At 45.0% G+C, this 17,363-nt stretch overlaps 2 protein-coding genes across 2 annotated transcripts; one reads left to right on the forward strand and one right to left on the reverse strand.

The window, feature by feature from the left end:
- The first annotated feature begins 7,330 nt into the window (after positions 1–7,330).
- On the forward strand, positions 7,331–8,792 carry LOC123440257 (ethylene-responsive transcription factor ABR1-like). Its single transcript, XM_045116833.1, has one exon. The coding sequence runs from the start codon at positions 7,674–7,676 to the stop codon at positions 8,475–8,477; it is 804 nt and encodes a 267-aa protein (XP_044972768.1). The 5' UTR covers positions 7,331–7,673; the 3' UTR covers positions 8,478–8,792.
- Positions 8,793–10,320: 1,528 nt separating this feature from the next.
- LOC123444425 (probable lipid-A-disaccharide synthase, mitochondrial) lies at positions 10,321–15,896 on the reverse strand. The gene is made up of 8 exons (XM_045121128.1): positions 15,573–15,896; positions 14,848–14,947; positions 14,662–14,767; positions 14,305–14,555; positions 13,636–13,714; positions 12,201–12,439; positions 11,166–11,392; positions 10,321–10,971 (listed from the first exon to the last, which is right to left on the reverse strand). Exons 1-8 carry the CDS (start codon positions 15,797–15,799, stop codon positions 10,755–10,757), a joined length of 1,446 nt encoding a protein of 481 aa, XP_044977063.1. The 5' UTR covers positions 15,800–15,896; the 3' UTR covers positions 10,321–10,754.
- Between the last annotated feature and the right edge of the window lie 1,467 nt (positions 15,897–17,363).

A 17,363-nucleotide genomic window follows, 5' to 3' on the forward strand; every position in this document is an offset into this window, starting at 1 on the left:
CTTCATCGGGGGGCCAGATCTAGAGTCCGTTTGGGGCTCCGGAGAGGGGAACCTTCGGTCTTCGTCATCACTAACCCTCCTTCATCGCCAATTCCATGATGCTCCCCACTAGGAGTGAGTAATTCCTTCGTAGGCTTGTTGGTCGGTGAGGAGGTGGACGAGATTCATCACGTAATCGAGTTAGTTTTGTTAGGATGTGATCCCTAATATCCACTATGTTCATAGATTGATGTTGATATGAATTTGACATGCTTAATGCTTGTCACTAGGGCCCGAGTGCCATGATTTCAGATCTGAACCGTTTATGTTTTCACCATTATATCTATGTTCTTGATCCAATCTTGCAAGTTATATGCACCTACTATGTCTTAGGATCCGCATACCCCAAAGTGACAATAATTGGGATTCCTTCCGATGATTACCATAGTAGAGGAGTTTATGTATTCACTATGTGTTAATGCTTTGTTCTAGTTCTCTATTAAAAGGAGGCCTTAATATCCCTTAGTTTGCTTATAGACCCCGCTGCCACGGGAGGGTAGGACAAAATATGTCATGCAAGTTCTTTTCCATAAGCACGTATGACTATTTACGAAATACATGCCTATAGTATATCGATGAATGGGAGCTAGTTCTGTGTCGCCCTATGTTATGACTGATACATGATGAATATTATCCAGCAATATCACTGATCCAGAGCCTACGAGTTTTCCACATATTGTTCTTGCTAAGTTACTACTGTTGCTACTACTGTTACAACTGCTACAAAATTGCTATTAATGTTATCGTTACTGTTGCTACTACTATCAAAACTATCATATTACTATGCTACTGTTCACTATGGTGCAGATACTAAATCTCAAAGCGTGGTTGAATTGACAACACATCTGCTAATACGTGCAAATATTCTTTGGCTCCCCTTGTGTCGAATCTATAAATTAGGGTTGAATACTCTACCCTCGAAAACTATTGTGATCCCATATACTTGTGGGTTATCAAGGCACACCAACGCCACGAAGGCTCACATATTCTCTCCTTGAGACAACACCACTGAAAGGACGTGGATGTCGCCTAGAGAGGGGGGTTGAATAGGCACTTTAAAATAATTACGTTTTAGGCTTGAACAAATGCGGAATAAAACTAACATTTAATTTGTCAAGCACAACCTGAAACAACTAGGCCCGTCTATGTGCACCAACAACTTATGCTAAGCAATATAAACAACTAAGTGATAGCAAGATATATAACAAGAAACAATATGACTATCACAAAGTAAAGTGCATAAGTAAAGGGTTCGGGTAAGAGATAACTGAGGCACGTGGAGACGATGATGTATCCCGAAGTTCACACCCTTAGAGATGCTAATCTCCGTTTGGAGCGGTGTCGAGGCACAATGCTCCCCGAGATGCCGTTAAGGCCATCGTAATCTCCTCCCGCCCTTGCACAATGCAAGATGCCATGATTTCACTAAGGGACCCTTGAGGGCGGTCACCGAACCCGTACAAACAAGGTTGGGGCAATCTCGACAACTTAATTGGAGGCTCCCAACAACACCATGAAGCTTAACCACAATGGCATATGGCTTCGAGGTGACCACAAATGCTCGGGGAAATCTCCACAACTTAATTGGAGACCCCGACGCTTGCCCGGAGCCTTACACCACAATGATTGAGCTCCGAGGCACCACCAAGCTTCTAGGGGTACCAAGTACCCAAGGGAAATAATCTTCTCAACTTATCACTTCCACGTATCACCATGGAGAACTCAAACCGATGCAACTAATGCAATGGAAAAAACACATGAAGTGGTCAAGTCCCTCACACTCAAATCCCTCCACAACAACAAAAGCTATGGAGAAATATGAGAGGAAGAACAAGGAGCTCACAAAGAACTCCAAGATCAAGATCCAAGGGGTTCCCCTCACATAGAGGAGAAGGTGATTGGTGGAGATGTGGATCTAGATCTCCTCTCTCTTTTCCCTCAAGAACTAGCAAGAATCATTGGAGAGATTGAGAGTTAGCAAGCTCTAAGAAGGTCAACAATGGGGAAGAACGCGAGCTCAACAGATGGATTTTGTCAAATGGGGAAGAAGACCCCCTTTATATAGTGGAGGAAAGAATCTGACCGTTACCCCCACTCACAGCCCGAGCAGAGCGGTACTACCGCTGCTAGGAGTTGTACTACCACATGGTAGGTTCACTAACCACGGTAGTAAAAAGTTACTACCATGCCTACCACTTCTGAGGCAAAAGGATGCGCAAAAAGTCTGACGGAGTGGTAGTAAAAAAACTACTACCACCCAGAGAGCGGAAGTAAAAAAACTACTACCGCTCCTACCGTTGGCCACTGAAACTGCCATAACTTTCGCATACGAGCTCCAAATTGACCAAACCCAAGCTTGTTGGATTCAGGGCGACAAGAGCTATCAAACAGCGAAATCTTAAGAAGATGCAGTTGTGAAAATGCCAATGATATAGAGATGTGAGACCTCTATGAATGAAGAACCGACAAAAACTACCAGCATCGAAAACATCATAGAAGATGCATATGGACTCTGTTTTCGATGAACTCGAGCTTGTCATGAAGATGACCATAAGCTCTAAAACTCACAAAGAGAAACATCAAACAAGAACCAAGAAATATGATGCAAGGATGCAAATGGTTTGAGATCTCAACAAACGATATGATTAAGCTACTCACTGAGAGCCCCCTTGACAGTACGCCAATCTATCCTAAAATAGAAAACCTATCAAGGGCAAACCTATACCTTGCACCTAGTCCTCTTGAGCTATATGATGATGATCTTGGCTTCCTCAAGATGGACCACCTTTCTTGATTGCGTTGGTTTGACGAAGACTAGTTGATTGCTCCCCCATACTCACTATGGGTGAGCCACTCTTCAGCACATCTTCACAAGTCCATTGCCACCACAATGGACGGCAAGCTTCAAGCATGATATCTTCGTGATGATCCACTTGAACTTGCATACCGCAATCTTGATGACGATCACCACTTGATGTCATCCCTTCACAGGTTGAATGAGATCTTCCTCTTGACGCAAATCCATGGAGACACACCTAACCCCACATAGAACTCTCACGAAGACCATGGGTTAGTACACAAAAGCGTTATGGACAATGTTTACCATACCATGGGATCACTTGATCCCTCTTGGTACATCTTGTACAACTTTGTGTGTTGATCATCTTGATTTACTCTTTGCTTAGTCTTGATCAACCTTGTGTCTTTATGAGCAATCTTTTTATAATACTTTGAATACCACCTTGGTCATCATATAAACTCCTTGAAACCAATAGATGGACTTCAAGAAGTGACTATGGACAAATCCTTCGAATATAACTTAAGGAAACCATTAGTCCATAGGGACTGTCATCAATTACCAAAACCACATATGGAGAAATATGCTCTAACAACCACGAAGGAGTTTCTCAACCACTAGTACTAGGCCTTGAGGTGGCCTCCAAACCCTCACAAACTTTCCGGGGGAAATCACAGTGGTTTGATTCCTCTCGAAAGAACTCCTACCGTGTAGGAGTCTCCAACCTCCAAGAGTAACAAGATCAAGGGAACCACTCAAGACTTTCTCAAATCACGAATTGCTTTGGTTGAGAGAAGGGGAGAGGGACGATCTATCTTTTGATTGGAACAACACTCAAGAATCCTCACAAACGCTCTTGGGATCTGAGATTTGGTGAGGAGGTGAGAGAGTGAGATAGAAAGATGTTCTTGGAATCTTTCTAGTGTGTTGGATGCTACTGCGTCAACAGACCTTCCCTGGCAACGGCGCTAGGAATCCTTATGCTATGGGCTACGCCTATAGGGACTTCCTTGGCAAATATGCAAAGGATTTCCCGCGGCCTTGGAGCCTTGCGTTGGTGTTCCCTTGAAGAGGAAAGGGTGATGTAGCACAGCGGCGGTAAGTATTTCCCTCAGTTTGAGAACCAAGGTATCGATCCAGTAGGAGGATCGCGTCAAGTCACAAGTACCTGCACAAACACAAAGAGCTTGCACCCAACGCTATGAAGGGGTTGTCAATCCCTTATAGATTGTTTGCAAAGTGAGAACTGAAAGCAAAAAGTAAACAAAGCAAAGTAAAAGTGAAAGTGGAGATGATAGTTGTGAATAGACCCGGGGGCCGTAGTATTCACTAGTGGCTTCTCTCATGAAAGCAAGTAGATGATGGGTGAACGAATTACTGTCGAGCAATTGATAGAACCGCGCAAAGTCATGACGTTATCTATGGCAATGATTATATCTATAGGCATCACGTCCAAAACAAGTAGACCGATACTTTCTGCATCTACTACTATTACTCCACACGTCGACCGCTATCCAGCATGCATCTAGTGTATTAAGTTCAAAAGAACAGAGTAACGCCTTAAGCAAGATGACATGATGTAGATGGAAAATATCAAATCTATGATGAAAGCCCATCTTGTTACCCTTGATGGCAACAACACGATGTGTGCCTTGCTGCCCCTTCTGTCACTGGGAAAGGTCACCGCACGGTATGAACCCAAAACCAAGCACTTCTCCCATTGCAAGAATCATAGATCTAGTTGGCCAAACAAAACCCAAGACTCATAGAGACTTACAAGGATATCAAATCATGCATATAAGAAATCAGCAAAGACTCAAATATAATTCATAGATAATCTGATCACAAACCCCACAATTCATCGGATCTCGACAAACACACCGCCAAAGAGGATTACATCGGATAGATCTCCATGAAGATCATGGAGAACTTTGTATTGAAGATCCAAGAGAGAGAAGAAGCCATCTAGCTACTAACTACGGACCCGTAGGTCTGAAGTGTACTACTCACGAGTCATTGGAGAGGCGATGATGTTGATGTAGAAGCCCAGCAGGGCACCGGGAAGGGTCTCCAGATGAGATCTCGCGGAAACGGAAGCTTGTGACGGCGGAAAAGTGTTTTCGTGGATGCCCTGATTTTTTCTACGATTTTAGGGAATTTATAGGCCAAAGAGCTAGGGCAGGGGAGCGCCAGGGAGGCCACAAGCCTGGTTGCCGCGGCCCCCCTGGCCGTGGCAACAAGGCTTGTGGGCTCCCAGTCGCCCCCCTGCCTTGGCCCTCAAGCCCCCCGATCTTCTTCTGTTCTGGAAAAATTTATTTCGGGGATTTTATTCCGTTTGGACTCCGTTCCAAAATCAGATCTGAAAAGAGTCAAAAACACAGAAAAAACAGGAACTGGCACTTGGCACTGAATTAATAAGTTAGTCCCAAAAAAGATATAAAAGGTATATAAAACATCCAAAGTTGACAAGATAACAGCGTGAAACCATCAAAAATTATAGATACGTTTGAGACGTATCATTGGACAACCCTCACTCGAGCTGGGAAGGGGTATATATAGTAGTAGTGGAAAATGACCGTTGGACGTCACTTATTCTGCGCACTTGCCGGACGTTCGACAAGCTCCGGTCGTCCGAATCAAAAGGAAGGGTCGGAAGATCGGACACTATAGAGAGCACGTCAGCGCAACAAAGGGAGATTTTAGCACAGTGTTCGGACGACCGAAGGGCGTCGGCTGTCCGGCGCACGGTCTTCCGGAAGGGCCGGACGTCAGGTCAGTTTGGTTATGTTGGGACGGCGTCGGAATTCCGGGCACATACGGACGTCCGAAGGTTGGTCGACCGGAAGGACCATAAATCCGAGGATTCAATGGTGGTGAGGAAGCTCCGGACTTCCGGGGGCATCAGACATCCGAGAGTTGTGAAGTGTCGGTTCGGAGGCCTCGGATGTCCGAGCCATCGGAGGCCCAAACAATTTAGTGTAGACAGGAACTCAACCATGGGATTTTTCTTAGATTTTTGAGCAAGTCTATCGCGAGAACCAGTGATACCCTCTTAATAGCTCGGGATCCCTATACTCAAGTGTAAACCAGAAAGAGATAGAGCTTTTTGTCTTGTTTCTCCGTACTTGAGTATCGTGAAAGCATCAATTATGATACACACAAATAATCTCATGGGAAGTATCCTGAAATGCACTTGACAGAGGTGATTAGTTCCCTATGTGTATGTTGTCAACAACATCAAAATATGATTAAGGACATGATTGCACTTTCACCTCTGCCCATCTCTTCTTCTCCACCAAATCCAACCCTAATCCTTCATTTTTGCCATCAAAAGGAGTAGATCGGACCATCCCAAAGTTGCTTGAGGTATTCTCCTTCCGTTACTCCAATTTTTTCAATCAAGATTGATTACTGTAGATGCATTTTTTGAAACATGGTGAACCCTAAAATTGGTTGTTTGTGATTTGTCCCCTTTCCCTTCTTCTTCTCCCTCTCTTATTCTTCATGGTGAAACGGTAGAAATATAGTGTGTTAAATCCTAAGATTATTTGTTGCTAAACCTATTATGTAGGATGTTTAAGCCGGATAAATACCCCGACCTTGATGATTATTACGAAAAGAAGCATCGTGTTGTGGTAGTGGAAAGAGGGGAGGTAATTATGTATCTACATTCTTTGATTTTCATATTGTGACAAATTGATAGAAGTAACAAAAAATGTGCGGGGGGTTTTAGGTTCCGTTAGTTCTTCGATTGAGGGGCCACAACCCGCATGAATCTCTCATATATGACCGTCGCTATGAGCCTTATTTTAGAAGAATGGATCTTCTTCAATTTGTGCTCAACTTTAAAGGCACACCACCCCGGCTGAACTCGATGGCCATTACTGCCCTTACGGACCGTTGGAGGCCGGAGACGCACTCTTTCCACCTTGCTCTTGGTGAGATGACCATCACTTTGGAGGATATAGCGATGATCTCCCGGCTACCGATCGAGGGCATGGCTCTTACCGGGAAGGTGAATTCTGAGGGGTGGCGACAACGGGTTGCAGGATTGGTTGGTGTTGAACCACCATCGTGGATTCATGAAACCAAGATGGATTCGAGGACATCCGGTGTGTTGTTCTCATGGTTACAAGAACATTTCTATGAGTGTCCACGGGATGCCAGTCCGGCTGTTGTGGAGAGGTACGCCACGGCTTACTTATGAAACCTTTTGACCCAAGTGGTGTTTCCGCATGGCACGGGGAATACGGTCTCATGGATGTTCTTGGACCCTCTTCGTAACTGGGTTGTTAAGTGGAGTTGGGGGGTCGGCGGCCTTAGCCTTCTTGTACCGGCAGGTAATGGTTACTATGATGCATACCGGATCAGCGTTTCGGGCATGTCACGTCACCGAGTAACGTGGGCTAGCCTGCTAGTGGGCCAGGACAGATTCACGATTTCGGACGGTGTTTTCATATTTCGTAGAAACGCAATCTACTTCGGCGTTTCTGTATTGAACGGGAACACCGTGGTCCATAACGTTGTCAAAAGGATCAGATTATAAAATTCTTCAGTTTCAAGTTCAGTTTGCGTGTATCTTCACTGACAAGATCAGAAGAGTGATTTCGACCGACCCTTGCTACACAAAAATAAAACACGCGCATTGTCAAAAAGAAGAGAGTGCAGTGCGCACCCCTTACTGATCGTGGACGGAGCAGGCAAAACAACCCAACAAGTCCAGAACCTCTGTCCGGCCTGTCCGTCCCTTCGAGAACAACACTTGTTCACGACCACGACTCTTCCCGCCGGGGCCCCGGGCTGCTCGTCCCTGGGCGTGGAGCTCCGACGACGATTTATGTCACGGGTCTCTGCTCATCACTTGAAAAATGAAAAATTCCACCACGGCTCCGTTGTTTTCCTTTGTCCTCCTCTGCCTTGCCTTCCTCCCCAAGAATCGTGGGCACAGAGTGCCCACGCGGTCTCCACCTCGTCAATGCTCCCCAAGAAAACCAGCCAGTGTCTTGCCGGGGAAGCCTTCTCCGGCCTAAATAGCAACATACTCTCTCCGGCTGTACGCAGCAAGCTAATAAACCCCACGCCCCACCCGCGCGCAGGCATGCCTCTCCCGCTCGGCGCCGACCACCTCGCCACGCCCGGCGCGGGCGCGGGCGCCGGCATGGACGCGTCCCTCTCGCTGGCCGGTGCCGCTACCCACGGCCACGGCCAGTACTACCTCCCCCTCAACGAGAACGACTCCCTCGACATGCTCCTCTTCGACGTCCTCCACGAGGCCTCCGCCCTGGCCGCCGCCCCGCCCTCCTCCACCCCTCCCCCGACGAAGACGGCGAGGGCCGTTGCCGCCGGTGGTACCGGCACGGCCGACGGCGGCGGGGCAGGCGCCGCCGGGAGGGCCGGGGAGGAGCGGCCGCACTACCGCGGGGTGAGGCGGCGGCCGTGGGGCAAGTACGCGGCGGAGATCCGGGACCCGGCGCGGCACGGCGCGCGCCTGTGGCTCGGCACCTTCGGCACGGCCGAGGAGGCGGCCGTCGCCTACGACCGCGCCGCGTTCCGCCTGCGCGGCGCCAAGGCGCTGCTCAACTTCCCGACGTCCGTCGCGGCGGACGGGGCGCGCCGCGGCGGCGCCGATGGGGCGAGGTGAACGCTGCGGCGGGGAGGTGAATCCGTGACGCGTGCGTTCCTTCGCTCGCCGATTGTTTCTTTCTCTTATATTATTATATTAGCGGTGCGTGGTCAGTTTCTTAGTTAGGCATCCGACATTGAATTCCATTCTGTAACCGTTCATGCGTGGTGGGTCAATTTGCGTTTGGTGGGTAATCGTCTCTAGCTTCGGGCAAAGGCACAAGATGCTATTTTGGTGATTTCTCTACGGTTATCAACCTGTCAATTGACAATTGTACAGCAGTAGTACTAGTATACAGCTTCATGAAGATAGTTGAGGGGACGAAGAAGATAAGTCATGCATTAACTCTGAGATTTTTTTTTTATTCAAGCTTAATATTTGCTGCTACGCGTCCACCGACGGATGTTTAGTAAACATCCGCCACCTCAACGACCGTTGGATGTATCGATGCAGTCGTCCGATCTACGTTCCCGCATTTAATAGTTCATGAAACAGAGGTCGAGTTGCAGAAACAATAGCCGCGTTGCGAAAATAATAGATGCGGGGACAGATCTCGCGGTGCCTCATCCTCCTCGCGCTGGCGGGGCTGCTGCTGGCGCTCCTCCGGCCGCTGCCGTCGACGTCCAGGCGGTCCTTACTGACGCTGCTCGCCGTGCCCAACGCCGACCTTCCGCAGTCGCCCTCGGCGTTCGCGGCCGCCATGGGTCCGACCTTGCCGACGTGCTCCTGGCCTCTGGGAAGCTGATCACCACGCTGTTCCAGATTCTGAAACAACTGCCCAGTTTCTGAAACAACGATCCAGTTTCAGGAAACGGTTCGCGATTAGACGTTGTTTCAATTTCTGAAACAACTACCCAGTTTCTGAAACAACGGTCCAGTTTCAGTAAACGGTTATTAGGTCGAGGCGAGATTTAACGGACGAGCGACCGACGGATGGATCGCGCGGATCAGCCGGTGGAAGGTAAGACTTTCCCTTAATATTTAGGGTACTATAAGAGTTTAGCTAAAGTTTCCATGGGAGCAATGGCCCTCTTGACTGTATGAAGGTTCGCTCCTACCTGAAAATTTGACAGAGTTTAAGAGCATTTTCAACAGATCCCGTATATAAGCTCGTAAACTCAGGCGCCAAAGAAGTGGTCTCACGGGGCTAGCGGCGGCCAGGGAAGAGTATGACTTTGCGTTCGCCCTCTCCAGCTCCGCGATGGATGAAGAAGGATGACTAGTTAGATTTTAGGCTTTAAATCTAGCATGTTCCAAGTTTGGTATGAACTATGTTTAAATTTCAGCGCTGTTAAAAATCAGTACGTTTGAATTATGCAGTACGCTTTACGGGATCCGTTCTGTCGTGCAGCCCACGATACCGTGAAACAGATTTACAGTATCCCGTAAATGAATTTTAGGTACCCGGTTAACGGATAGCAGATGCTCGGAAACTGTGTGAACCGGTAACGAAGAAGGCACATTCTGCTGACAAACGATTCATTCATCGAGAACGATTCCTGAAAGTTCCTTCACGGGTAGTTAGCAGTCGAAGATTAGTACTCTACATGACCTCCGTGAAGAGGACGATGAAAATGGACACACGCCCACTTGGCAGACAAAAATCGTCCATCAAATCAATGTTTTCCAAACCAAAACTTCGCACTCGAAAATACGTATATTTCCCATTGAGGATTCGCGGTCCCATTGCCCAGGGTGTTGTGTACATGAGCTCAGCCGTGGTCATCCATGATCAGTGGCTACGCTGGTCATCCATGCTTCCGTCACTGGCCCAGGATCCTCTATGGCCAGAGTTGCAACCCAGATTCTTATATTTGATCATCTGATGCAGTCTGTCAATCCAAACATCACAAAAACCGCCTTAAAAAGGTGCAGCAGCAGGAATCACACTAGCAAATGGCCAGATTCACAGGTACAAAAGCTAAAGAATACAGGAGAAATATCTGCAAGTTACTTGTTCCCCAGCTCACATGCCCCCGGTACCCTCCACAAAATTCCAAGCATGGAAAGCATGGAAGTGTTTTCTCTGCCAAACATCACTCGGGAATTCTCTATGGGCAAGGCCCACACACAATTGACCCACCAGACCACATGCGTTCGAATTTTCTACGACGATATTGTGATGCTGACACGACACGAACTCTACATCAGTCCACACCAAAAAACTTTACCTAACCATCTGCTTTGCTCCTCCAATGATCAATCATAAATTTCAGCCAACAGAGTCCCCTACCAATAGGGGCTGCCCTGGCGCTCTGGCAGATGAAACATTCACCCACCACTGTGAAAGCCCGCTCAATCCCGGTGCACGATCCGCCGATTTCTGTCCGTATAAAGCACTGTCAATGCTGCAATCGTGCTGGGAGAGTGGACGTCCGATGACAAGCTCGAGTCCCCCAACTCCTCTGCAAACAAATTGCCTCGTTGCTTGATCGGTTCGTAGAGAACCTGGAGCATTCGTTCAGCTGATTCAACTTGCAGCTGACGGACCTCATCGTTGAAGATAACCTCGCTGGACCGATCAAAATGAGAGACATATGATGAGGTCTAATCCATAGTCAGAAATGGAGGTGAAATATTGCCAAATAGATTAAGATGAATATATAGCACAATTAAGTTGATGATTAATCGAGAACATTTTGCATAACTAGAAGCTCCCTTTGTACTGACGAAAATATAAGGTGTAGATCAGAAGAAGAAAATTACCTTAGTTTTGCAGCTAGATTTTTATCTGTGCACGCCCGAAAAAGGATCTCAGGCACAATGGGAGAGTCCAAAAGGATGTTTGGTAGAGAAATAAAGTTTATCTTTTTTCTCAGGTGGATGAAGCACTCGGTAAGGAAATGAGCTTGGTAGGCCACCACACAGGGTAGCTTTGCTAGCATTAGTTCCATGACAGCTGTTCCTGAAGTACATAATGCTGCTTTACTAGCCTGCAAAAAGAAGTAATATCACTTTCTTAGGTCACTCATAGAATACTGAACGTACAATCATCAAATTGGCTGTAGGGCTGCAGCATTTAACAAGTAACTACATCAACAACAAAGCCCCATGATGATTATTAGCATAGCAGACTCTGTCTGCTATAAGTTTCACATACTAACAATTAATCAAGTCAAATAAATTTCACATTTAGCTCTATTGGTTAGTACACATTGGTACCAAAGGAATGGTTGGTTTGAGAAGTAACAGAGGAGCCTTAACATCACCAAACAAGGAATTAGTGTGTGGGCCTGTTGGTTCGAAAACAAAGACTGAACACTTAGAGAATCATATTTGTGTATAACTAATCTAACTGTTGATAAGCAACAATGTCTCTTAATATAATTACACAATCATTTCCTAGGAAAAAAAAAGACAAAAGCATGGGTGGAATATAATGTGTGGATCTGTGGGGCAATCCACTGGCTAAAGTAATCAACAGTGCTCCAAATATCTCTTCATAGAGATATTGATCTTATATAAGACGGGATGAAAATACTATTGGTAACTTAACCGATCATAGTCAGGGGCTATGGCCACAGCACGGCTGTAAAGGGACAGTAGTAACATGAATCCTTTTTTGGAACAAACAGCAATACATGATATTTGTGTTAGCAAGGTATGGTGCTTTGATATGTCTTCAGTCTTCAAATCCATCAAATGAGTGAAAAATATCAACATTCGAAAATGACAATATCCAAAGAGTGAATTTGGTGGCGGAGAATTAAAGCTATTAACACAAAAAAGAAGTGAGCTTACATTGAATGCACCATATCTTTTTTCTAGTGAACCCCCAGGTATCAGTATCACTGGAAACGGCACTGATCGAACTACATTTTCAACATAGGTCCTCACATCCCTATGTGGAGCAACTGGGATGACTAGTGACAAATCATTTAAAGTGTGGCTTAAATGTTGCACAGTCCGAAAGAAGATTGGAAGCATACGAGCTACTTCCTGCATCCTGCTTCCAGGCAGCATGGTTAAGATTGTGGCATCTATCAAAGGAGTATTTATCATTAGAAAACAGACATGCTTTTTATAACACAACAATCACATGCATATTAAGATTTAGCCCATTGAGAAACCTTGGTGCATTTATAGAGTGGTCCCTAAACTAGCATCATGCCGGAACACAAAATCCAGATATGATGTCTTGCTATGAATTGTTACTGATGCATATGATAAGGCAAGAAATGTTTTTACAAGCAAGTGTTTGTCCTCATTTCATTAAGAGGAGAAGCAAACAATTACAAGACTTGGGTAGCAAGTACTAGGATTAAAGATCAAACAACAAACGCACTCTAGGTTAGAATTTTTTAATGATCCAGAACGAAAACTTTGATGGCATTGCATTGCGTAAAATAAAAAAAAATGTGTATCATGTTAATAATATATGGATAGTATAGTAGACCATATAAGTGTCTGATTTGTCTCCTAGTTGGCTAGTTCTATATATTTCTTTTTCAGCTTTAGCTACATGTTCCTTGTCTCACCAGAGACCAGATTGCTATTTGCAGTTAAAATTAAGATAAATGAAATCACAAGAAAAAAACAGCTGCTAAAATATTTGGCCATCTGCTTTGCATCTCATGTAAAACAGATTTGACTATGTAATGATTCAGCTGGCAGTTGGTACTCAGATTGCATTTGTCAATGCTGCCGATTATGATAGTAGTTTCTGCAACCAGCTTTTGTCTAATTTACATTTCAGTAACCAACTTTTTCCTGTTTCTGTGGCTATCTTTCCCAGCAGATTATAAAATAAGTTAAGCACATCACAGTTCGGCAATCACAAACTGAGCCTTAAGGACTGATAATGTGCGAGCATGCCACATTTGAATGGAAGTTAATAAACTGCCAGAGAGATCTGTAGATCTGAAGTTGCACCACTAGCATACATCGACCGTCATGTTAGTTTTTGGAAAACAGTATTTAGTTTCCAAAACCTAGATGAAAGAGCATGACATCGCAGTAGTTATTAGCAACTAACTTTTATGAACTTACATGTTGTATATTTCCTTGATGATAATTCATAAAATGCATCGATTACAAAGTCACATATACAATTCACCGATCTGATAAATGCAAGAAGGAAAAACACAAAAAGAGGTATAATAAGTGGCATAACAATCCAGTATTTTTGTGCACAAGAAGAATTCAAGAAGGCACAAAGAATGACACATTTAATTACCTGGAGACAACCCATTCTCCAGCCTAAAAGCTTCACCACTTTGTTGACGCATGGACATGTCAGGAGATAATTCTGAGTCCTAGGAAATTTGATAGACATAGACAGCTATATTGTGAGTAAAGTTGGTGGTCCCAGATATCAAACAGATATACAAAATTCAAAAGTACTAGCCTTAGCAATTCATTTACATGATATCAGGAATTAAAGTCACTTCTAGAAGACAAGACAACATTCCATGTCAACATTATTCTTAGCATTGCACAATATCAGAAAAACACAAGGGAATGCCGCTCTCTCACAACCCTCTTGAACCTTTTAGGATCATGATATCGGATCCATTTCTTATACAATAATATAGTGCTAAGTATAATCTAGTTCCTATCACTTGCTTCTACCTAGCTTTGGATGAGATTTAGCTCCTTGGATTTCTATGGCCACACCCAGGTTTAGGCAGGAAATAGTGTAGGGATCTTTAGACGCACATTCCATGTCCTAATGGATATGAGCCACCTTTCTCAACAAAGGAGATATGCCTTATTAATCCATCAATGACAACGGCCAGTGAACTTCAATTTTTTTGACAAGATCTCGCCTTGACTTTAATTCTATGGTCAACAAAAGAGAAGGTCATTATGCAACAGATACTAATGAAGACACACAATTCCCTACCACATTTTTATGTTGAAGCGAAGTCCCTGCCACATTTAAGCCAGCAGCATCATCCAATAAGGGATGGCCCACATATGTTGCAGGCAACCCATTTAATCTGCAAATTTCGTCCTCAAAAGGAAGGATACATAACATATGATCCACAAAATTATGCAACTTTGGGAGCCTGCTTTCACCACCTTTCCAAGCCCAGAATGATGGTGCAACATAATGGACATGTATAGGGCTATCAACCTTTTGACTGTACCTACCTAGACAACAGAAAATCTTACCATGTTTGCTCATGAAAAATAAATGTAAACTTAGTTATTTGAATGAAATTATGGTATGGTAAAATAATTCTACTTAAAGCCTTACATTTTAATTGCTGCAATAGGCGAAACGAAAACCCCTTTGAATCAACAGTAACTACAGCATGAGGCCGAAATAATATAGCAGCCTCTAAAGTATCCTTGATCTTCCTCTGCAAAATAAAAATGAGTATAACCAACAATTAAGTGAACACAAATAGAAAGCAAAGCACAAGACACGCCAGAGATGCACCTTGACACTATATATGTGTGGCAGCAGTTCCCACAACCCCATTATGGCAATTTCTTCCATGGGAAAAAGTGATTGCAACCCTTCCTTGCACATTAATTCCCTGAATTGAGAAAAAACTGTTTAGTGAGTAAATAAATGAACAATTAAAGTTGCAACATGATGCAATCCAGCTTGAACTGGGTTTGGATCAAATCGTACATATGAAAAGAAAAATGATGCTACAACAATGCTGAAATGATTAATGCGTGCATATGAGTGCACACATGAAAATGAACTACAAATGGAGCCTAGTCCTATGTACAATACATAATCTGGAAGTGTAAACACTTTCGGGACAGGACAAGCAAGCAATCCAGAAATAAATCAGCCTCCAAGTTTCCTTCAAGTCCAAATACCTTGACTGTATGAAGCATTTCTTGCAGGAAAGCAACCATAACGGTTTAATGTGTAATGAAGATCTATGAGAGTACGATGCACCAATGAACATTCGTTGGAAAAAACAACATTGGCATCAAGAGACAAATATAAAGCTAAAAGTGCATAAACTTAGGTGATTTCAGAGCTATTTATCAAATGTTCAAACTGAGACGTTTCAGAAGGAAAACAAAAAGTTCAGACTGAGACGTTTCAGAAGGAAAAAAATGTTCAGACTGGGAAGAAACTGAAAATGCTTTAATAGCACAAATAACTGAACCAAAAATGTAGGGGCATGAGTTGAGCCAGACCCGCCTACGCCAGCGAAACGAACGGGAACAGGGGAGAGCTTCCTGAGGGACGCCATGAGGCGCGAAGCGAGCGAATCGCCGGAGACCTCACCGGCGACAACGAACACCCGAAGTTCGCCGTCCCGGACGGCTGCGTCGAACACCCTCCCGGAGGAATAAGCGCGTGAGCGCAGCCTGCCCAGTAGCCCTCGCTGGCGCCCTGCGGCGGGGATCCATCGTGACAGCATCAGCCACAGCGAGCAGAGCGGCGTCGGTGGGAGGGGATACAGGGACGGGGAGGGCAGCAAGGGTTAGAAAAACCTCCCCGGGACCGAGAGTAGTGACTTCGGAAAGAAAAAACAGGGTAGGAGCCTAGAACCTGTTTGGCAGTCATACATGGCCAAACGGCCGGCCCGGCACGGCCCGGCCCGCTAGAATCGTGCCTGGCACGGCATGATCCGCCGGGCACGATTAGTAAACGGGGCGTGCCGTGCCAGCCCACGTGCCCGGGTATCAGGCCCAAACACGACACGAGGGTTATACGAGTCGGCCCATCGGCACGCCAGGCCCGCTGGTATGTTAGGCTTTTAGTATTTTAGGCCGTTATTTTGATCGATTTCGGCCCGTTCGGCTATTATTTAGACCATTTTAACATATTGGGCTGTTTTGTGTTGATTTTGACCTATTAGCCTTTTTAATCTTATATATATATAAAAATAAACAAAAAATAAAAATGATAAACGGGTCATGTTGTGTCGGGCCGTATGTCCAGCCTTCACGCCCACGCACGGCACGAGGCGTGCTTCGTGCCGGGCCGAGGCACGATTAGCCCGTGCCGGGCCGGGCACGTGTCGTGCGAGCCACGCGGGCTGTCGAGCTGGCCCATTTACACGGCCCGTTTGGCCAGATCTATTTGGCAATGCTCTGTTTCATTAAAATCAATTCCACTTCATAAAATTTATTTAAAACAGTTTTATACATAAGTTACAACTCTTTCAAAGGTAAATAGTTGACTTTCATCTAGCTTCAACTTTAAAAGTACAAAAAATGATGAAATGATATATCTGATTGGAGAAGAGAGGAAAACGAAGGGGTATCCACTTACTCGTCGCATTGGTGTATAATTTTCTTGCAATTTCAGCTTCTATAATTTTATGAAGAATCTTCTAAAGAGCTTCAAAAAAATAAGGAGTTGTATCTCAGATTCTGGGTTTTCTTAAGCGGCATATCATGGAACTATCCCGTTTGGCTTATGTTTTCTAGAATAGAGTTAATTTTTTTGGAGCAGAGTAGTCCCAAACATATTATTATTTGTTTGGATTCTGTGATAGCTCGAGACCGACGTTCCAGAAGATTCCCCTTTTCTTTCCATTTTCGTCGTGTGTTTATTTTTATTTGTCGCATCATCATCGCATCATTCGCATCATCCGCATTGCATCGGCATCCCGTTGCCGCCATTTTTCAAACTTGCATCCGTTATTAGTTGTCGGTTCTCGTCGTTGCCCGTTCTGAGCCCGACCACACTCGCACGCGTCCGCGACATCGTTTAAATCCTGTTTTTAAAAGTGTATGTAAAACTTTCTCTGATTGGGTTGGAACTTGGCGTGCGGTCATATTTAGTTATAGGTAGGCCGCCTGTCAAATTTCGTCACAATCGGAGTCCGTCTGGTACCCGAACGGTCGACCGTAGCGGCACCGTATTTGGTCTATCGTCACACGTTTTATCGGTGTTTCAAAAATACGTTGCTGGATGCTGTTCTCCCTCTCATCATCGGCTAACCTACTCCACATGGCCACTTAGCCCGTCCCGCG

The sequence above is a fragment of the Hordeum vulgare genome, chromosome 3H, assembly GCF_904849725.1.
Source record: "Hordeum vulgare subsp. vulgare chromosome 3H, MorexV3_pseudomolecules_assembly, whole genome shotgun sequence".
NCBI lineage: Eukaryota > Viridiplantae > Streptophyta > Magnoliopsida > Poales > Poaceae > Hordeum > Hordeum vulgare.

Bases quoted from the DNA above. Each gene is read 5' to 3' on its own strand.
- LOC123440257 (XM_045116833.1), top strand. From the start codon at position 7,674: ATGTCACGGGTCTCTGCTCATCACTTGAAAAATGAAAAATTCCACCAC.
- LOC123444425 (XM_045121128.1), bottom strand. From the start codon at position 15,799: ATGCTGTCACGATGGATCCCCGCCGCAGGGCGCCAGCGAGGGCTACTG. The intron at 14,768-14,847 runs GTGCATCTCTGG...TTTATTTTGCAG, and splicing joins CACACATATATAGTGTCAAG to AGGAAGATCAAGGATACTTT. The intron at 11,393-12,200 runs GTAAGCTCACTT...TTCTTTTTGCAG, and splicing joins AAAGATATGGTGCATTCAAT to GCTAGTAAAGCAGCATTATG.